The sequence below is a fragment of the Podarcis vaucheri genome (genome assembly GCF_965113315.1).
Source record: "Podarcis vaucheri genome assembly, chromosome: 14".
NCBI classification, from domain to species: Eukaryota; Metazoa; Chordata; class Lepidosauria; order Squamata; family Lacertidae; genus Podarcis; species Podarcis vaucheri.
Window position 1 is genome coordinate 24,989,255 of NC_138752.1, and position 22,989 is coordinate 25,012,243.

The 22,989-nt window shown below is 42.5% G+C and overlaps 1 protein-coding gene across 4 annotated transcripts in view; it reads right to left on the minus strand.

The window, feature by feature from the left end:
- The window catches only part of MCTP2 (multiple C2 and transmembrane domain containing 2), a 115,324-nt gene that overhangs the window by 53,217 nt on the left and 39,118 nt on the right, over positions 1-22,989 (minus strand). For all 4 annotated transcript variants that reach the window (XM_082198410.1, XM_082198411.1, XM_082198412.1 and 1 more), the window contains exons 7-14: positions 22,056-22,167; positions 20,600-20,635; positions 12,231-12,395; positions 11,087-11,217; positions 6,162-6,348; positions 4,442-4,535; positions 1,221-1,323; positions 442-544 (exon numbers count right to left, since the gene is read on the minus strand). In XM_082198410.1, the coding sequence (XP_082054536.1) occupies positions 442-544; positions 1,221-1,323; positions 4,442-4,535; positions 6,162-6,348; positions 11,087-11,217; positions 12,231-12,395; positions 20,600-20,635; positions 22,056-22,167 (931 nt within the window). The remainder of the gene's footprint in view (positions 1-441; positions 545-1,220; positions 1,324-4,441; positions 4,536-6,161; positions 6,349-11,086; positions 11,218-12,230; positions 12,396-20,599; positions 20,636-22,055; positions 22,168-22,989) is intronic.

Sequence of the window (22,989 nt, forward strand, 5' to 3'; positions counted from 1 at the left end):
AAAGGGAAGAACACTCATGACTTCTCTTTAAATATTATGTCCGTTTTCACTCATAAATTGGCAACAACAGGCACCTAAGAGAGTTCTGAAACCACCTGGAGAAAAAATATGTAGCAACTCATTTGGTACTAACTCACCTGGAGTACAAAAAAAGAAAGGGAAGAAAGAAGAGATAGCATAATATTATATTCCGAAGAGAAATTAAGCTGATGAGCCAATGTTATCTCCGTTCTCTTTCTCTCAATTAATCACAGAATTTGACTGAAAGGCTACCCCACTTGCAACATAAAGGACCATCATAAATACTGACTGAAGCTTACGAATCACAAAGAATTTTGTTCTTTTCAGCACAGTTCCTACATGCAACAGGCTTAGGTAGCCATATCCCACTGAAACCATCAAGGCAGGAGTGATAACGCAGAGCCGAAGAGAAAAACTTACAGACAGTAAAGGGATCGCAACTTTGCCCAGGAAATCTGGAGGCTTATCTCCATCTTCATCAAACACCGTCACTTCTAGAACATCGTGGATGTCTTTAACGGGGCTGGTGAGATTCACAGATACAAAGCAATGACAAAAGTCAAGATCTAAACGAATGTAATGTATGTCTGTGTAAGAATTTAAAAGTTCACAAAAAAGAAGTCTATGGCAAGAGGCCAATAGGACATACAATAATAACCAAAATACCTTATGTGCTTTACAACATTGCAATGCAAATACAGTGTGTTATGTCACATAAATAATTTCTAAAATTTAAGAGGTGTATCTTTTCAGGAACCACTGTATTCCTGTAATGGTAATTTGTCTTAATTTGTTTGATATTCTGAGTTTTGAATTACTGTAGCACACCCCAAGCCCTGCTGGTTAAAGGTGAATAATAGATGAAGGAGGGTTGCAAAAGACGTACTTTGAAAAAATGCATTTCGACTTAAACATTTTGACATCAGTGGCATCTAAGCTAAATAGCATCATTCTTTGCATGGCCTCAGATAATTAATTCTAATAATATATTGTGCTGCTGTAAATTCTAGGAAAAAAATTATGCAGAACTCCTCTGCAATACAGAAATAGGCAAGCGTCAATGACTCTTGAATCAATGCTGATCTTAAATAGTCTTGATAAGTTCTGTGAACTAGTTTTAGCCCTGCTCTATGGAATCTTTCAATGAAGGCTAGCAAATAACTACCTTAAAATAAAGTTTCAGATGCAAATCCACTTACAATGTGAAGACCTGGTTCCATTCTGGATTAAGGTTTTTGTAAACAGTGTAACTCTTAAGTCTGCCATTCCCCAGCTCCAACACACAAAAGGGGTCACTTTTTCCTGGGAAGGAAAGCCAGATATATAATTTGTTAGTGCATTATTTGACCACTGAAGAAAAACTTGCCAGTTATCTTGGTAAACTGCTTGACGACACTTTTCCTCATTTCAGAGCTTCCAATATAGCCTTTTCAGTAATGCATTTTTTTGCTTGAGTTGCAGGAATCGCATATTAGAAAACCTTTCAACTATTGAAAAGTTCTACTCAGCTAGCAGAGGGCTATGTGAGGGCAACTGGAAAATGACTCTGCTGCAGGGAAATAAGTTATTGCAAAACAAGGCAAACAGCGCTGCGCAAATGGTATCCTTTCCTTGCAAAACTCGCTCATTTACCGCCCCAGCACGTTAAAGACGCAGCATTTTCCTTACAACAGTCTGCTCAAGGTTGTGCTGTCGCTGTGTGAATTATTTCTGTACTTATTGAAATGTGGGGCGTTGTCGTTGCTGAAAAATGTTTTGCAACTATATAATTTTTAAAACAGGGTTTATCATGTTTAAATTGTGTGTGACTGTTTCTATAAACTGAGTGGGGATCTATGTTAGATGAAAGGCAGCTTAGAAGTTGTGCAAACCAGTAGCAGCAGCTAAAATAAGTCTTGGGAACTCACACCCAGGTCTAACTTTTAGAGCACTATGGCTGTAGGTTATGAGTGGGGAATCTTTATCAGCCTTAGGAAGGATGCACACCAGTAGTGGGTGGAGCCAGAGGCAAATATGGGTGGAGCAACAGGTGCGACTCTACTTTGTATAGTACACTCGTAGCTTGGAAGTCAAACGGAATCCATTCCAAAAGTCTGTTCGACTTCTAAAACATTAGAAAACCAAATCACAGCTTCTGATTGGCTGCAGGAAGTCCCTGCAGCCAATCAGAAGCCACAGAAGCCCTGTCGGACGCTCAGCTTCCGGGTTTGCGGCATTTGGGAGCCAAAACGTCCGAGTTCCAGGGCGTTCGGGATCCAAGGTACAACTGTAGATTGCATTCTACTGTGACCTGAACATACTATATAAAAATGAAAATCTCTTCTACAGAGAAACTGGAGGACAAAATTCAGCACAACAATATGTTTGCTTGCTTTCGTTCTGTGTTAATGTGTATATGAATCTTACTACACATACTAAAGCCAGGCTTTCCCTGACCCGTAAGACTGGGCCCTGGTTTACTGTATGGGGACCCCCTAAATCAGCTTTATTTGTTTTTATGTTTTCATACTGTTCTATTGATTGAAACCCATATTTGTTGTTTAGATGACTTGTTAGCATCCACCCGTCTCAGGAGACCATGGAGGAGTGTGCCTTTGCAGGTGAAGTCAACCTGATGGAAGGTTGCAGTGCCTGCTGTGGCTGTAGAGGTCGATATGGGAAAGACATGTTTTGCTGCAGTTGAGGCAGGTGAAGGTGTCCAGTTGTGTTGATGCAGGCGCACCATCGCATTTCTTCTCTTGTTTTTACATTGTACACTGTTTGCAAGGCTTAATAATAATAATAATAATAATAATAATAATAATTTTTTATTTATACCCCGCCCTCCCCGGCCAGAGCTGGGCTCAGGGCGGCTAACGCCAGTAAAATTACAATAAAAAAAGAAACAATTTTAAATACAGGTTAAAATACTATTTAAAATGCAGCCTCATTTAATAGTAGCACATAGATCAAAACCATAGGGGGGGGGAGAAACATAAGGGTCAGACTGAGTCCAAACCAAAGGCCAGGTGGCACAGCTCTGTCTTGCAGGCCCTGTGGAAAGATGTCAAGTCCCGCAGGGCCCTAGTCTCTTGTGACACAGTGTTCCACCAAGCTGGGGCCAGTACTGAAAAGGCCCTGGCCCTAGTTGAGACCAATCTAACCACCTTGTGACTTGGGACCTCCAAAGTGTTGTTATTTGTGGACCTTAAGGTCCTTCGTGGGGCATACCAGGAGAGGCAGTCCCGTAGGTACGTGGGTTCTAGGCCGCATAGGGCTTTAAAGGTCAAAACCAGCACCTTAAATCTGACTCTGTACTCCACCGGGAGCCAGTGCAGTTGGTAAAGCACTGGATGAATGTGATCCCGTGGCAAGGACCCTGTAAGGAGCCTCCCTGCAGCATTCTGCACCCGCTGGTGTTTCTGGATCAGCTTCAAGGGCAGCCCCGCTTAGAGCAAGTTACAATAATCAAATTAGAGATTTGAAAAATGTTAAGCCGTTTAGAAAAGTTTGAAATACAGCATGATCACATCTTACAAGGGGGTTTGGTTCCAAGAGTTCTGCATATGCATGAAAATCACATGTACCCAAACCTTGGAGCAACCCAATGGTTAGCAGGTGAAGGGGAAGAGAGAGAGAATCCTTAGTAGTTTTACAGCCAATGCACCAAGGAAACCTTGAGAGCCAGTGTGGTGTAGTGGTTAAGAGCGGTAGACTCGTAATCTGGGGAACCGGGCTCGCGTCTCCGCTCCTCCACATGCAGAAGTGTGACCTTGGGCTAGTCACACTTCTCCGAAGTCTCTCAGCCTCACTCACCTCACAGAGTGTTTGTTGAGGGGGAGGAAGGGAAAGGAGATTGTTAGCTGCGTTGAGACTCCTTAGGGTAGTAATAAAGCGGGATATCAAATCCAAACTCTTCTTCTTCTTGCCCAGCAAGCAAGGTGGAGAGCTTAAAATCTATTTCCATGCTAGCATAGGTGCCAACTCCCTGGGGCCCTTGGTGCCAGACCTCCTACAAAATTCCCCATGAAAGAGCCAGGCACCCACAAATTTCGGTGCCGGTGCCATGCCAAATGCATGGCATTGACAGCCCCAGGTACCCACAGTCGTGGGGCCAAGTTGGCACTCCTGAATGCCAGGTAACCCCCAAAGGAACCCAGAGCAAAAAGAGATTTTTGGATTTAACTTGCATGATTTCAGCCAGCCTGCCTTCAACCATGTATCTTTGAAATCACACAAGTTAAATACATGTAAGATGTGATCATGCTGTATAAATAAATATGAAAGACTCATACACTTTTAAAAAAATGCCACTATCATATATGTATTCTCTTTGGTATTTTCTATTTTTCATAAGATAAAAAAGGGGTCAGCACTGGGAACTTCTACTATAACATGTTGGGGGATATAATCTAAAGTCTAGATCAGCAATATTTCATACCAGAAAAATCTGCAGCCAACAGATCAGCAGCTTTTAATACTTTGACTTGTAAAAATCCAATATCCTTTATGTTATGGAAAGAGTTCCTTATGCACTGCAATGAAAACATTGTCAGAAGAAGTTAAAATATTTTTAAACATTTATTTTATTTACACATTTGTATTATTCCTTTCTTAAAGAACAAATTCTATGCAAGGCCAAATAGTGATTTAGACAACAGCTCTGTAAGTAAACTACAAGAAATCATTTAATTATGATCTGCTCAAGGCTCTTCCTTGCCCTCCCAAATTCCCTGAACAATAAACTCATGACTAATTTATTTTCTGGTGATGACAACATTGCAGTTGAATATCTATAGCTGTTTTAAAATTGCATTCCTTCTATTTGCATAAAAATAAATGCCTGAAAAGCACAATAGCACAGAACGTTTTTAAAAAGAAAGCTGCCATTTTGAACTCCTCCTTGTATTGGAAAGGAAATTTCGGGATTGTTTTGTACCCTATATTTCACAGAACTCTAAATGTTTCTGGCATTTTCCCCAGCACCACATACAAGTGCACAGAAAAATGCACGGCTGTCCCATGCTTGCTTGAGATGTTGAAGAATGGAATCTAAATGAATCCATAAATATGCTGTGTCCCAGGATGGCATAGGGAGTCAATTCAATTTCAAGAACCAGCTGTGTTCACTCTTACAATCCAGGGTATTTTCCTGGATTGCAGCAATGCAGGGGATGGTTGGGAGTATTTCATATTTGAATGTTTCCCCTAGTTGGATGTTATGTACTGAAGTTCTCACCCTGGGCCAGCAGAGGGATACTGTAGATAGTTATACAAATAAGGGATCAAAAGTGACGTTCACTGATTGGATAGTTTTAGAAAATTGTTACAGTTACGTTGTACTGGAGCTCTATATAAGCAGGCTGACTGAACCCTTCAGTTCAGTTCTGTTCTGGCCTGTGAATAAACAAGAGCTGTTTGAAGAATCGCTGTGTCGTCTGATATGTTCACACACAACTTAACATTGGAAGAAGAAAAAGGAAAGTAAAACTCCCTGCATATATAAAGCAAGCATGTCAATGAGAAGGCTATGCTTTCTACATTTCTGCCCCTCTTTTCCCCACAAGGAGGATGTATTTAAATCTAGTGACCTACCCTACTTAAGTGGCACAGGCTGCTCCTGTTCAGTGCTCTAGTGTGACAATGAGCGTCATGTGGCGCTTCAGATATTGTCAGACTGCAACTCTCATTATTATCCTATACCATTGGTCCTGCTGGCTTCGGCTGATGGGAACTGGAGTCGAATAACATTTGGATGGGAAAGTTTCCCCATTCTCATTCTGTAATTAACTAAACTTGATCTGATAGCCAATTGTCACATCGGAAGTGCAAAACAGAGCTGAAACAAATTTGTGGAAGATGGAGAAAGATCTGTCTCTCTCTCCTGCTCTGTAATAGTAAAGGAAATTACTGTTTTGAGAACTATCAAATGCAAACCACCCATATGGCTTGGGGCTAACTGTACAGACAATTGATTAAATCACACCAGCCATAATATTTAGTGTGAGATACATTTCATTCCCCCATTAACAGACATGTGATTAGGATCTGGGCTTTGACGTCATTTTCTGATACAATTCCCTTCTACACACACACACACACACACACACACACACACACTTGATTTTTCCTTAAGGAGAAATGGAGGCCTTCGAACTCACATAGCGCTGGAAAAGTTGTTTCCTCTCACTGGGGTCTCCCAGAGGGCAAACACACAAATCAGAGATAGAAACTCCTGAGCAGGGAATGACAGAGATCACCATCAACAGGGACCCAGGCTGTTTCTCCAAGGGCAATTCCAAATGGTTGGCTTGTTTTCCAGGGAGCGCACTAACATCAACTTTACACCTAAAAACAATAGAATCAAAAGGGGTTGGAATTAATGTGCAGCAGCCGTTTCAGAAAACATGCAGACTGTCTTACTAGTGCTGTGCTGAAATCCGTCCTCCAATTTCACACACACAAGTTTCCTTCATCTGCAGAAGAGTTTACGTACCAGTAAACATTTCTCCAGCCTCCCCAGTGGCCCATGCTTCCTGATCTGGGAAGCACTATGGGAGGAGTTATTTCACAATAGCACCACCCTAAGCTGTACATCTGAAGCACAAGCACCCAGGGAGACTGCAGGATGAAAATCATTGGTGAGACGACTTTGCAGAATGAAAGAACAGACACTCTCAAACACCCCCTGGCCACTGCATTCAATGTTAGGGTGATTGATCTAAACATAATCTTGGGAGGGCTGAATGGATACTCTGCTGGAAAGTTAATTTCAATTCTGAATGCACCCCATCAAAGGAGGATTGTCGGGAGCAATAAGACCTTGACAAGTCAGTAGGTTAGATTCATTCATTTGGCTATTCTTCAATCCTTATTGGCAGAAATATTCAAGCTCCTTCACCAGCCTTCAGCTGGCTGCCATCTTGGATCTGCCCCACAATGCATGGGCCAGGCACCTTGGCAACCACAAAAGGAAGGCGATTTGGGGAGGGAAACCCTGCACTCCACATGTGAGAATTTCACCAACATTTTCTCTCCCCTTTGATAATTCCTGAATGCAATTTCTTTCTTGTCAATTGCTGCAAGAATAGTTGGGGAAATCACAGGATAAAACATCAGCACAGTACTATAGATTACTATACACCGCACCCATTATACAGTGGTATCTCAGATTAAGTACTTAATTCATTCTGGAGCGCCGTTCTTAACCTGAAACTGTTCTTAACCTGAAGCACCACTTTAGCTAATGGAGCCTCCTGCTGCTACCGTGCCGCCGGAACACAATTCCTGTTCTCATCCTGAAGCAAAGTTCTTAACCCGAGGTACTATTTCTGGGTTAGCGGAGTCTGTAACCTGAAGCGTATGTAACCCAAGGTACCACTGTACACTTCTTGCAATGTGCACAGTTGTCTTTAAAGTGAGTTAGATCAAAAAAGCTCAGATAGTTGGGGGTTCCAGAGAAGGGTCTCCAACACCTTCTTCATTACACACACAAACAATTTTTAAAGATTCATGTTAGGGTAATATTCCAGTCAACATCTGCATGTCCCCAAAGACCTGTTGGAATTATGTATATTAAGCAGAAAATATGCCCAGTTCCCTCTTTATGGGCAGATGATGTGCACATTCCTTGTGAGGCCGGATAATATCAACCACCCAACTTACATTACCCCTAATGTATATGTGTCTTACACTTTTTTGAAAAAAGTGGAGGGCAACAAAAACATTTAAGTATTTTTCAAGAATTGAGAAGTGAGGGACTTGCATCCTTGTAGCTGTGAAAAATATTGGAGTGAAAGCATTAAAATACATTTTACTCGGAAATACATCGGGCAAACTTTTCAAGAAGCTCTGTAGATGAAAGTTATTATGGAAGACGTTAAGCAAATATTTGCATCTTCCAACTGAAAGGGACTCAAAGAGGAAGAGTTTTGCTGCCATGGGTTGCAGTGGGATTGAGTTTCCAAACACAGGCAGAGATGGGAAGATTTTGGAACAGCCTTTCGGTGCTTAAGGCCTGTCGACAGGTTTTCATTTAAACAAAAACTTGTTTAGGTGTTTTCTTAATGGCCATTTAAAAAAAATCCTCAGAGGTTCCCTCCAGTTGGGTTCCTTCTAGGTAAATGGGGCACACATTACTCCAGTTTGATCCCTTTCCAGCTGTAGAACCACAGTGGCTGCCAGCCATCTGCTCTAAATTGCAGAGTCTACTTCTAAATAGCCAGTTTTGGAGAGAAAAGGTGGGCACACAAAACCTCTCCCTCTTTCCCCCCAAAACATTCAAGCTAACATCATTCCAGGTGGAAAAGACGGTGGCGTACAATAGAGGCTAAGCAATCCACTTGCAAGTCATTTGAAGCATTTGCTTTCGGTAAGTGCTTAAACCAAGGGAATGAAGCGACTCTGGCTTATGTCTTTGCAGAAGTGGTTGCCAGTTGCACAAGAAACTGAAAGTTTGCTCTTAAAAGGCTGCACTTGAGCATACTTGGGGAAGGTGCATAGTTCAGTGGTAGAACATCTGCTTAGCATGCAGAAGGCCCCCAGCTTCAATCCACAACCTTTTCAGGTAGGACTGGGAGCAAACCCTGTCTGAAACCTTGGAGAGCCCTGGCCAGCTGGAGAAGACTAGGTGGTCTGACTTGGGCTGCTCCCTATGTTTTGTTTCGTCAGCAGAGACATGAAACCAAGTCTTCTTGGGCAACTAAATACTTCTTTCAATCACAAACAACAGGTGTGGAGAACTTGTAGACCTTTGGATTCTGATAGACCCCAACTTCCATCAGGTTGAACCAGTTACACAATGGCCAGGGCTGATGGATATTAGAATGGATGGTCAGAGATTCCCCACCCCTGGAAAACCCCTGCAGGCTTATCAGTAATGGCTGGCAAACCTCCCAGGATGCCAATTATCTCATCAATACACTTCCTCCCCAATGAATGCTTTTCAAGGTGAGAGTGACACGCCTTTCTCTTTGTTAGAACTGCATATTATGCAGATTGCCTCTTAATTCTATAAGTCATCTTGCCCGTGCTAGAGACAGGCAAATCTGTCAATTTCAGTTCCTCTCCATTTCTCATTTTCCAAATCCTAAATGCAGCTTCCACATCTTCACGTCAATTTGCAATTTTTTAAAAAAGAAGTCCTCGTGAAAAATTCATCTGCATTTTAGTGCAAATTTCTCCTAACGTGCACATTTTTTTCTATGAAATTTTGCTCAATATGCACACTTGCAAAGCCGTTTCCTCTAATGTAATGCATTTTTGTACCTTTTAAAAAGCTGATATATCTATTTTTATACACAATTTACCCCGGTATCTGCATTTTTGCACACATGACTTTGCTGGAGAACAACATTTGAAAATTCAGATGAATGCAAATAAAATTAAAGATTTGGGTTTCAAAAAGTATAAATTGGGGAGCCTTGTCTTTTAAGGCAAACTGCTTCAGATTTCTCCGGCATCCCAACCCCTGATCTGCAAGGCTGACATGCCACTAGAGGAGGTCTGAGGAGATGTAACATAGGGGACAACAACTCATACAGTAAACAGTTGTAGACATTACAACAGAGTTATGAGTCCCTCGCCTTGGGGGAGACCATTTTGGAACCATCACTGCTGGGTTCTTTGCATTCCATCTGATGCTCACACGGTGGCAGGGGGAGATGCGAACGGATTGTAGCATTGCACTGAGATAAACTGCTGTGTAAACAATTAGACACACAAGCAATTAAACAGCTGGATTGCCACATTAAAACTCAATATGCGTTCGCATTTCTTAACTGAGTCTTTTCATACCACTGGATCGCATAAAGTTTAATCACTTATTTTTTAAGCGTGCAAATGTGTTTCGAGTGGGATCTGCTGTCCCGGTGCAAGTGGGAACTCTGTTGGCAATTCCTTAGCAAAACTGTACAATCAAGTCTGGGCTGTGGTCTGAGTGATCCCAGATGGTTTGAATAGTTAGTGGCTGTACAAAAATCTTTCAGACTTGGAGAAAAGCAGCATTTAACCCTGCTTTACCTGATGGTTTCAATCAGCAGGAATATATCAGATGCCACCAAACCTGACATTTCATCTCTCTCTCGCTTGTTTGTTTAAACTTTCACTTAAACTATTTAGTTGTTTATTATTATTACTATTACATTTATATTATTACTTATTAATACCCTGCCTTTTTCCCAGACAGGGACTCAAGGAAGCTTACAAATAAAATAGAAACAGCTAAAAACATAGAAAAAACCATCATTTCAAAGTAATTAAACACTGATATTTTTAAAATGAGAGAAAGGGAGGGGGAGAGTAAGATATTAAAACATACAGATAATTAGAGTTTTGATTTTAACTTGACTTTACATAAATTTATTCCATACCCTTGTCTTACTGACGCCTAGAACCTTGTAAATGCTTTTTAAAAAACATTTATGCTCATTTCACTATTGATTTGATTTCACTTATGAGTCCCATAAAATATCTCCAAGTGACTGCACAGCAAACACATGGCCTAAAAATACAACTCCATATGTAAAAACAATTCCATATATGCAAATGTAAGTGGTACAGTTCACAGAATCACATTCTAGAGTGACAAAGAAGCAGACCAAGGGAGAATGGGGCTATGCAGAAGCAGACTTTCTTCCCCATGGCTGGGCTCACTACAGATATACGCCTCTAAATAAGTGTAATCCCTTGCGGACTGCATGGTTGCAGACCAGTAGTAAAGCATTTGTTTCACAAGCAGAAGGTCCCAGGTTCAATCCCTGATATATTAAGGTAGGGTTAGGGTTCAAATCCTAACTCAGCCATGAAGCTCACTGGGTGACCTTGGCCAGTCAACGCCTCTCAGCCTAACCTACCTCACAGGGTTGTTGTGGGAGGTTAAATGAGGAAGGGGGGAACCACATATGCCACCTTGAGCTTCTTGGAGGAAAAGGTGGGATAAAAACACAACAAATAAATAAATACACTGAGAGTGCGTGAATGAGTGAGCAAGAGACATTATTCCACATTTTGTTCCCCACATCAACTTCATTCATATTCAAGGCTTTCACAAAACACATATTTAAAGAGAGAGATGAAAAAAACTTACATTCCCAAAACTTCTTCGTGCTTTTTGTTATCCTTTCCCCAGATCTCAATCTCCAACACATCCTTCCTGTCAGAGAAGTAGTGAAAATCAAATTGTTCCCTCCACTGTGGATTTGCACTCTTACAAAGTGTCTAGAAAACATGCAGTTACAAGGTTTACTTTTCTTTCAAAAGGTTGTTGCTTTTGTTAAAACAAACAAATAAATAAAATTCAATCTGCCGAAACAAAAGGGGGAGGGGGGAGAGAACACAAATACAATCTAAAACAATCAATATTTAGGGCATAAAACATTGGAGCAGGAAAAGGTCGACCCCGGAGGACTTAAATCTTTGACACACAAATTGAACAGGTGTGCAAATGTAAAACACGCCGAGAGGTAGCCATATTGAAGCAGGTACGATCAACTGTTGTGTGGCTCCTGAGGGAAAAGAGCCATAACTCAGTGGTAGAGCATCTGCTTAGCATGCAGACTTTACTCTACTACACATATTTGTAAAGGTAAAGGACCCCTGGACGGCTAAGTCCAGTCAAAGGTGACTATGGGGCTGTGGCACTCATCTCGCTTTCAGGCCGAGGGAGCTGGCGTTTGTCCACAGACAGCTTTCCGGGTCATGTGGCTAGTATGACATAAACCACTTACACATCATGTGACTAGAGAACTCCACTGCAAAAGTGCAAATTTTGAAGGAAGGCTTTGGTGTTTCAGTTTGCCTATTGTGTTGCAAAGTGCAAAACAGGTGGATTTGTCATTAAATGCCAACTGAGTCAAACTTCTCTCCCCCCCCTAACCTGAGGATGTGTTATTTTGCGTTTAATCTTGATAATGGGGTGGCAAGGGCTAAACGCCCACTCTGCTCTAAAGAAGCTGGCAGCGCCCACAATACAAAAACAGACACTGAGCTGCATTTCAGTTAAAAAAAATTTTACAGTTGAACATCCATGATTAGCTATCCAGAAAATGTTTCATTTGGCCCTTTCATAGTTAGCTTCCTTTGCTGTGTGTTTACATTTCAGAATCAAGGTGTGCTAAATATCTAGTGGAATGAGGTTATTGGAGAAGCCACACACACAACGACCGCCACCAGCACCAGACGCTTAAGAGAAACAAACATCAGTGGTTAGCCCTTTCCATTAGCATGCTTACCTTGCTCTTGTATTTTTGCTCTCCCATTTTCAACAAAACAAATATCTGTGCCATGCCCCCTGCAGGGATGTGCTTCCCTTCTATTAAGGCAATGGTCACTGTCCCATTCCACAGCTGGCTCTTCCGCCAGGAATCTGTCAGCCTCAAGGATCGAATGACACTTGCCTGAAAAAAGGTGAGACGAGCACAATTCCATAAATTCCCCATGTATACATTGGGCATACATTGTTTTCTAAAAAAATAAGTATACATATGCAAACATATATCCAGTGCTTTTTTCTGGGGGTACGCATACCCCTAAACATTTTGTGAATCTAATGGGAGAATAAACTAAATTTTTAAAAATTTTAGTTTCTTCTCTAGCACGGTGAATCGTCAGTTCCGTTGCTACCCCCGATGGCGGCTTCCTTTCCTTTCCCAGTGTTTCCTGAGTCTCAGGCGGAAACAAGAGTACCCCTAAACATTGTTTTTAGGGGGGAAAGCACTGCATATATCTATATCTACACACACACACACACACACAGGTTCAGTAGAAGGGCTAGATGAATTAAGTAATTTCAGTTTAGACCAGGCTAAAGATCTAAGAGATTTTGCAGTGCCTGTTCTACATTAGAGCACTTCAAGTGTTTTAATTTCTGTGGTGATTAAGCAAGTTTCTTGATCATGCATTATTTCCCCCCTTATTGCCTCACCAATGCAGTGCCCTCTCTGGATGGCCTTCACTGTGTCCCACTGCATGGGAACGCTAGTGTCTAGAAAATCAGTCTCCTTGAAATATTGTTCTAGTGATTTAAATAGGCACTCCTTGGACACTGCATCGGAGAGCAAACTCGGATCAAAGTACAAATGTTCTGTTCTAGGAGAGAAGGCATACAGAGGTAAATGTAAGTCACCTTGAGTTGCCTTTGGCAAGAAAAAGCGACTAATAAATTTGTTGTTGTTTTGTTGATAGACACTGGGGCATGGCCAGAAAGTGTTATCAAGCCAATATCTGTCAAACTATACCTTTTGGTACCAGTATTAGATTGATATGTTAAAGTGTTTTAGGTCTTTTAGAAAAGCATGAAAAATCCTGAGATGTGGGGTGTAAAGCTTGCCAAGCGTCCCCAAAGTCCCAGTTTTCGAATAAGCTTGTACTGTTTCTGGAGTTCAAAGGCTTTATTCATGCAGGAACTATTTACAGAGTGAGTGCAGATCAGAGAGCGAAAGCAGCAGACATCTTGTCTGGAGAGAATAACAAAGTGGCTCAGCTTTTTGAGGTGGATTTAACTGAGACACACAGAGGCTCAAGCAGAGTCATCATGTGGTTTAAAGTAACACATGCATTAACTAGAAGCTCAAGAGAAGGAAATGTATTTGCTTTTCTCCAACATAGACTACATAGCAGTGGGTCTGACTTCTCACTTGGCAAAACATTCAGCAAGTTGGTCACCACCAAATAGAATGTCCTAGCCCTAACTGCTGCCAGCCATGGTCCAGGGGCATAAACCAGGGTGTCAAGATGATGTTCAGAGCCATTACAGAAAATCTCTCTCTCTCTCTCTCTCCCACTCTCTCATACACAGTCACCCCTTGATGACTGCAGGTAACATCACATGGTGACCTGCATATCTGTGATGGCTCACTAACAGCTCCCATCAGAGACAGAACTTCTCTAATTGGCTCAAATGCAATGCCTCAGAAAATTTCCACATTAACTTGCCCAGTCATCAAGCATAGAACAAATCAAGCAATGTTTATGCATGTGTGGACCACCTCTAGATAAAACGATACCTGCAGAAAAGCTCAGAAAAGAGACTGGCTTTTTTAAACAATTGTTGCTTGACAAACCTTTATCAAAATGTCTTAATCAGGAGAATTGTGTGTGCACTCTCTCTCCCAGACACAAGCACATAGTGTGCTGAATTTTTTCTTGTAAACTAAGCATCCATGCCTTCTGCAATCCCACACACAGATCCATTTATTTCTGTACAATCACGACATTCCACTGGAAATACACATCTTGACTTTCCTTGTACCAAGCTAAGAACTCCCACTTTTTTAACAAAAGAGAGAGAGAGATTTCATAAATCCAGCTGCAGAGGGTTTTTCTTCTTTTTCTTTTTAAGGTTTTGTCTCACAGGACAAAAAAACCAAAAGCCTGCCCGTTCCCATGGACATACTTCAAAGTCCCCACTGATCGTTTTCTCCCTAAAAGCAGCAAACTATTTGAAATCCCGTTTTCTTTTGCTCTAGCCTCCCCCCCCCCCGCACCCTTCTACTCCCCCTTGTTAAAAGGAAATGGGGGAAATGTCCCCAAAGGATCAAAGGGCAAGCCTACAATCTGCCAATTGCCAAAGAAAAACAGCCCCGCTTCCGTGAAATATGCTCTAAAATAATTTTGCGGCTTGGTATGTCCTAATTCCGCTCTTCCCCGCTCCCCCCTCGCAATTGGATGTTTGTCTTGGAAAGGCTTCTTTCTAACTTGTCCATAAAAACAGGCCCACTTAGGTTCTGTGAGGCCTGCGAAAATGGAATCTGAGGCTGGCCATTAAAAGGGGCTGGGAGATTGCTTCCATATGGCAGAACAGCATGAGAGAGGAGAGGCCAAGGCCCTCCAGCAGGCTGCACTTGGCTGGGACCTCCTGCTCTATCCGTGGACACTCGTTGCGTTACAGCAGAACATCTGGATTATTGCTTGCAATGTCCCTGGGAAATATCCACATCCCATCAAAGCCCTTTATCTCTCTCCACCGTACTTTGAACATTTTAGCGCAAAGCACAGCCCTGTTTGATGTGCGAAGCTCACTGTGTTTAAAATCCAAAGTGAGGCCCCCCTCCCCTCCAAACCTAGCCTCTTTTCCCCTCACCTTTTCCTCTTCCCCTTTTTCTTTATACTTTTCTTAGGATGGGAGAGGATAGCTGAAACTCACTCCCAGAGAGGCAAAACAACACACACACACACACACGCACACACACACACACACACACTAATGTTGGGTCATTTCTTGAAGTAATTTCCTTGTCAGTGAAATCCAGACTCAGAGAACAGGGGGGTGTGAGGGAAAAGAGGGAAGAAGGGGTTTCATTTAAAAAATAAAAAAATTGACCTCTGATTTGGAGATCATACTGGAGGAACACTGGAGGAACTCTTCGAGTGCAATTTCATTTTCAACTCGCTCTCCCTCCTGAACACACTCTTTTAACATATAAACATATAAAGTCATATTTGTGCATACTTGCATTTAGGCTGTGGACAGAACATGAATCTAAAGCATATTTAAATGACATTTTGCCTCCTAAGAATTCTGGGAACTGTAGCTTACTCTTCACGGAGCTATAATTCCCAAGAAGTCAGCGGCCACCAGTTCTACACAGCTGCTCTCAAGTCTATGGGAGCTCACAACAAAAAGTTGCGAACAGGGCTAGTAAACAAGGGTGTTTGAGAGAGCCCTGAGCAGGAGAGTTTAAGGTTGAGGCCCAGAGTGCTGTGTTTCCACATATGTAGGATCAAGAGACAGGCACAGCAAGGCAGAAGGAGCAGCGGTGAACAACGCCTATGCCTTGTTCATTTACCTGCTTGGTGCATGAAGCTACACCTGCAGCAAGTGTAAGGTGGATGCCCTGCTGGAAGAGAAGGTACAGCAGCCATACTAATCTTACAAGTCTGGTGGATCAGGGGAATGCTGTGGATGTAACGTATCCAGATTTTAGTATGGCTTTTTGACAAAGTCCCCCATGATTTTCTTGCAGTAAGGCTGGTAAAATGTGGGCTGGTCAGTGTTACTGTTAAGTGCATTTGTAGCTGGTTGACTCAAAGACTGCCCACTAATAGTTCCTTGTCATCCCTCAAAAAAAATGACAAGTGGGGTGTCATGGAGTTCTGTTCTAGGCCTGGAGGTGCTGAATATCTTTATAAATGATTTGGATTACGGAATTGAGGGGATGCTAATAGACTTTGCAGATGACACCAAACTGGGAGGGGTAGCTAACACCTCAGAAGGTTGAATCAGGCTTCAACATAACCTTAACAAAATGAATTTCAGTAGGGACAAATGTAAGGTTCTGCACTTAGGCAGATACACAGTTATGGGATGTGGGGATACCTGACTTCATAGCAGTACATGTGAAAAGGATCTTAGTAAATCACAAGCTTGACGTGTCAATAGTGTGATGCAGCAGAAGGAAAAAAAACTAATGCTATTCTAGGATGCATCAACAGAAGTATAATGCCCAGATCGAGGGATGTCATAGTATTGCTCTAGTCTACCTTGGTCAGACCCCACCTGGAATACTGTGTCTAGTTCTGGGAACCACAGTTTAAGGGTACAGTGTTGACAAGCTGGAATGGGTGCAGAGAACACCGACCGAAATTATAATGTGTTGGAAACCTAGTCTGATTAGGAACAGTTCCCAGAGTTGGGTGTGTTTAGCTTGGAGAAAAAAATATGGAGAGGTGAGATGATAGCTATCTTCAGATATCTAAAGGGCTGTCACATGGGTGATGGAGCAAGCTTGCTTTCTCCTGTTCCAGAGGGGAGCACCCAAACCAGGGGATTCAAATTACAATAAAGGAGATTCCAACTAAACAGGAGGAAGAACCTTCTGACACTAAGAGCTGTACAACAGTGAAACTGACTCCCTCGGAAGGTGGTGGACTCTCCTGAACTGGAGATGTTTCAGCAGAGGTTGGGTGGCCATCTGCTAGGGGTTCTTTAGCTGTGATCCTGCATTGCATGGGCTAGATGACACTTCTGTGATATTGTTTAGAATGAGAACATAGGAAGCTGCCTTATAGCAAGTCAAATCCTTGGTCCATGTAGCTCAGCATTGTCTACCATGATTTGCAACAGATCTCTAGGCAAGGACACACTCCCTGTCCTACCTGGAGATGTTGAGTGTTGAAGCTGCAACCTTCTGCACGCAAATGTCCTACCACTAAGCTACAGACCTGATGTTTTAACCACTACAGGACACCCCTTTCAGCCGCATCGTGCAAGAGAGCTTCAAAAACGAAAGCATCGTCTATAAATGAGACAGCATGTCCTTAAAAGGGACATAATAACTTAATTCACAGAATAAACGATTCACGGAATAAAATAAGAATGCAAAAGTCTAATGGATGAGGCCAGCGGTCCCATCTAGTTGAGCAACCTGTTCTCACAGGGGCCAACCACATGCTTACAGGGAACCCTTAAGCAGGACCTGTGTCAAACAACACTCCTGCCTAGCTGTGGTTTCCAGCAACTAGTATTCAGAAGCATTACTGCTTCTGATCGTGGAAGCAGAACGTGGGCATCATGGCTACCAGCCACTGCTAATCTTATTCCCCCATGATTTTGTCTAATCCAGGGGTCAGCAAACTTTTCCAGCAGGGGGCTAGTCCACTGTCCCTCAGACCTTGTGGGGGGCTAGACTATATTTTGGGGAGAAAAGAAAAAGAGAATGAATTCCTATGTCCTACAAATAACCCAGAGATGCATTTTAAATAAAAGCACACATTCTACTCATGTAAAAACATGCTGATTTCTGGACTGTCCGCGGGCCAGATTTAGAAGGCGATTGGGTCCGGCCCCCGGGCCTTAGTTTGCCTACCCATGGTCTAATCCTTTTTTTAAAGCCATCAAAGATGCTGGCCAGTTCCATCGTTTCAGTATGCACCGTGTAAACAAGTACTTTCTCTTTCCAGTCCTGAATCTTCCAACTTTCAGCTTCACTGGTCATCACCAAGTTCTTGTGTTACGATAAAGTGAGGGAGGAAAAAAATATATATCTCCGCTGTCTCCATACCATACGTAATTTTAAATACTTCTATCATGTCGCCTCATTCAGAAATGAAGAAAATAATCTTGAGTTCATCCTCCTTCTAATACATTGTCAGATGTCAGAAGTGTTGCAGCGGTGGAGGTGATGTGGGGGGTGGGGGTGGGGGGGAATACACCAGTGTCAGGTATATGGATCCATTAGAGTGCTTGGGTTTGTTTTTTTATTTCCTTCTGGTCTCTTAATCCAGTCCATCCTCATTTCTTCTGCCCCATCAGGCTCCTCCTGACCATACTTTCATAACCTCCCGTGCCTCCCTGAGATACCCAAATTCCCCCAGCACACAATTTTCCTTTTGTAGCCTTTATGTTCCACCATGTGCGTGCACACACACATAAAAAAAAATGAAAAAGAAGAAGAAAAATGGGGGTGGGAAAGAGCCAGTAATGTTTCCACAAGCTGGCATTTCCTAACTAAAGAAAGTTATTGATGTACAAAGCCAGTTTTTTTTTTTTTTAGTGTGGCAAGAAAATCAATAAACCAGGAAATATGGCTTTGTCAAGTGTTGCCCAGGTAGTCTTTCTGGGAAATCCTTTACTGCCTCTCAGACGGTCGCAGGAGTTGTTGTTTTGTCTTAAGAGCTCGCTCCAGATCCCAAACTCTGCCTTCTGTATGAAGTACTGACATTCTTCCACCCTCTAGTGACAGCAACAGAAAAAGGCAAAAGGTTTGGAGTTCCCCTCTGCTGCTTTCTCTCTCTTGTTTCTTTTTGCAAAATATTAATTTTGCCTCTGCTACACTCACTTGGTTCACCCTCTTTGGAAGCTGTTAAATTTCATTTGTGTGCGATGGCAGGAGGGGGAGAAAGATCTCGAGACTTTTCCCAGAACCTTGCAAACTAAGCAATCTATCAAAAGTTTTGTCTCAGTTATTTTTTAAAAATATATATATATAGAAATAACACATGAAAAGTTACCACCAAAAAACCCCGAGAGAGATGGAGGTTTTTTTTTAACTAGATGGACTGTGAAGACCAGAACTTAGAAGTCTGGATTCTTTTTGAGGGATCTCCAAGGCCAAGGAAATAAAGCAAAATTGAATGCTGGATGAAGAAAGCAGAGCACTACCTTACAGGGCTGTTGCAGAGATCAAATATAGGGTTGAGATGCCAACCCTGAACTCCTTTGAGAAAGAGTGGGGGAAATCCTCAGTGATACATTGGGCAATAGACATGGGAATGATTGTGGAATACAGACATAAAATTCACAGCATGCTATGCTTTAAAAGAAAATGTTTTATCAATGGTATCTAACACCGAGAAAATAGGCAAAAATGTATAAATCAAAATCAAATAAGTGTTGGGAATGCAAAGAGAAAGAAGGTACGTTTATCATATGTGGTGGTCTTGTAGCAGGGTTAAAGCTTACTGGGAAATGATATATAATGAATTGGAAAAGATGTTTAAAATAAAATTTGTAAAAAACCAAACAAAAAAGAAGCTTTTCTTTTGGGAATTATAGGGGCAGAACTACCCAAATTGTATAGAAAGTTATTCATGTATGCGACTACAGCGACAAGAATGCTATTTGCCCAAAAATGGAAAAAAGAAGTCCCAACGAAAGAAGAATGGATATAAAAACTTATGCAGAAATGGTGAAACTTACTGGAAAAATAAGAAATCAAGATAACAAACTTTTTATAAAAGAATGGAAATGGTTTATTGAATATTTACAAACTAACTGTAAACAGATAAGAACATTGGTAGGATTATTGCAATAACCTGCAGTTTTATAAGAGTAAATATTTAAAGTACATGAATAAATGAGTAAGTTAATTTAGAATCTGCAGGAAATATAAAAAATAAATTTAAGGAATTTCAGGAAGAGGGGGAAGGAAGTCGAGTTTTGAAATGTTAAAATGATTGGGAAACTATTGAAATGTATATAACTGAAAATCATAAATTAATAAAAAATGGGAAAGGATGGGAAAACACTTTGGGAAGAATATAATCTGGATTCTGAGGAATAAATGAATGGCCAAATTTTGTTAATAATGGAGAAAAGAGGAACACATGCTTTCCACTCATCCACCTCTCCAGTTATTCCACCAGTGCACTCGTGTTACCCAAATCAGTAACTGTGGGAAGAAGACAAGAGAACAAGACTGCAAGTTCCAGATGCACATTGAGGGGAGTTAGCAGGAAACTTGCTGTCAGGGAACTGACATCGGAGCTAGAGGCGGAGGGAAGGCTCTCAAATGATGCTGGAGAAGGGCCCAGCAGCTGGGGAAGGAAATCAGCGCAACACCAGGGATATAGAGGGGCTGATGGGGGAATCGACGAGAGGGCTCCAGGACTCTTCACCGGACACCAGCGGGGAGAGCACGGGTCCTCCGCTACCCACGCCCACCCTGCGCAGAAGACTTCCACGCAGGGAGAGTAGGAGGAGACTTGGCGTCAAACAGCTTTTATGCTGGAAAAGGTTTAAGAAACGCCCACTGACGGATTCTGCTAGCGACTGAGGCAGCCACGAATTGAAGGGCTGTCCAGACAGAAAGGTTTAACAAGGCAACATAGCCAGGAGAGGCAGCAACTTACGCACGAGCAACCCCATAACCATTACACTTACCTTGGGGGTAGAACGCTTTCTTCGGTTCGTCCATCTCTGTTTGTCACGTCCCCAAACAGAGCATCCATGGGGCAGAGGAGGAGGGAAGCAGAAAGGGACAAAAAGGTGGAGATAGTTAGCAACTAAGCCTAGCCTTTGAGAAGAGCTCATACAGTGGTACCTCTGGTTACGAACGCTTCAGGTTACAAGCTCCGCTAACCCGGAAGTAGCTGCTTCTGCTTGCAAACTTTGCCACAGGATGCAAACGGAAATTGTGTGTCAGAGGCGCGTGCGCAGCGGCAGACCCCATTAGCGAAAGCGCGCCTCAGTATAAGAACGGTTTCAGCTTAAGAACGGACCTTCAGAACGAATTAAGTTTGTAACCAGTGGTACCACTGTATCTCCTGCAGATTCTTAAGTTCTACAAATGCTTTCAGAAAGGCCCAGCATAGATAGAACATTTTAAATGTTTGTAACCTCCTTTTCAACCAAATGTCTCAAAGGAGGCCTAGAAAGACATACTAAAAACAATACAATTTTTTAAGCTACTATGTTATATTATTACATATAATGAAAATCTAATGATGCCATCATGCTGCAGTCTGCTTGGCCACAGACAGGTGGCAGTGAAAACTGAACTCTCAGTACCGCTGAGCCATTGCAGTATGGGAGGTTGGGTAGGCAGCTCAGGCAAGAAGTCCAGGTGAGCTGTGGAGTTTTGGCACAGTCTAAGAGAGGGAGGAAGTGAGAGCTGGACCATAAAGAAGGCTGATCGCCGAAGAATTGATGCTTTTGAATTATGGTGCTGGAGGAGACTCTTGAGAGTCCCATGGACTGCAGGAAGATCAAACCTATCCATTCTTATGAAAATCAGCCCTGAGTGCTCACTGGAAGGACAGATCCTGAAGCTGAGGCTCCAATACTTTGGCCACCTCATGAGAAGAGAAGACTCCCTGGAAAAGACCCTGATGTTAGGGAAAATGGCAGGCACAAGGAGAAGGGGACGACAGAGGACGAGATGGTTGGACAGTGTTCTCGAAGCTACCAGCATGAGTTTGACCAAACTGCGGGAGGCAGTGGAAGACAGGAGTGCCTGGCGTGCTCTGGTCCATGGGGTCACAAAGAGTCAGACACGACTAAACGACTAAACAACAACAACAAGAGAGGGAGGGTGGCTTTGTTGAGCTCTAGGGGGGTGGGGGATGCTATGGCAAGGAGTAAAGGGAAAAGCAGGTGGTTAAGTTGCCGTTTCCAAATAAGCAGTCAGGGATTGTGTCTGGAACCATCATTTGCATGCAAATCATGTGCTCTGGCACTGCGCTCTGGCACTGCACAGAGTGAGGCCCCACTGAATGCAGTGCACCTCTCCGACCTGCCTCCATGCCCTGCCAGGGACCCTTGCCCATCTTCCCACCTGTCCTGGTGCCAGTTATTTTTCCTGGGGAAGGATAATAGAACCATCTCTTGAACCACTTACATTTCTTTTAACATCTCCTTGTTTCACGGCAAGCCTCACGTCCAACAATATCACACCCATGTCATCCTCTAAGCTGTTTGGATCTTCCAGTTTTAGGGTCAACTCACTAGTCCTGAAAGCAGAAAAGAAGAGTTTATTTAGCCAAAGACTGCCTTTAAGATCACAGCAGACAGCCACCAACTATTACATGGTGCCACTAAGATGCTATTTCTGTTCTCCATAGCCTGTTACTATTAATGTGCATGATTTACATATTATTTAAATGAGCAGAGGTGGGGCAGTTTTGGCCTTCCAGGTCTTGCTGGACTACATCTCCCATCAATCTGGACCATTGGCTATGCTGCCTGAGGCTGATGGGAATTGGAGTCCAACAACATTTGGAGGACAACAGTTTTGCCAGCCCTGTTCTAGAACAGTCATTATGAAGAAAAAGGCAGGTGTCTGCATGAGAGACCAAAGGGAATGGAAAGAAGAATGGACAAAGTTTTGAGGCCAAGATGATTAATAATAATAATAATAATAATAATAATAATAATTTATTTATACCCCACCCATTTGGCTGAGTCTCTCCACTCACTCTGGGCGGCTCCCAACAAAATTAATGATAATAATAATAATAAAGTGATAAAACATCAGACATTAGAAACTTCCCTAAACATGGCTGCCTTCAGATGTCTTCTAAAAGTCAGATAGTTGTTTATTTCCTTGACATCTGATGGGAGGGCATTCCACAGGGCGGGTGCCACTACCGAGAAGGTCCTCTGTTTGGTTCCCTGCAGCCTCACTTCTCGCAGGGAGGGAACCGCCAGAAGGCCCTCAAAGCTGGACCTCAGTGCCCAGGCTGAACGACGGGGGTGGAATCACAGTGACCTAGAGTTGCACCCACACTTTGTGTACCATAGAGCTTATATGAATTTAGAGACAAACATTATTA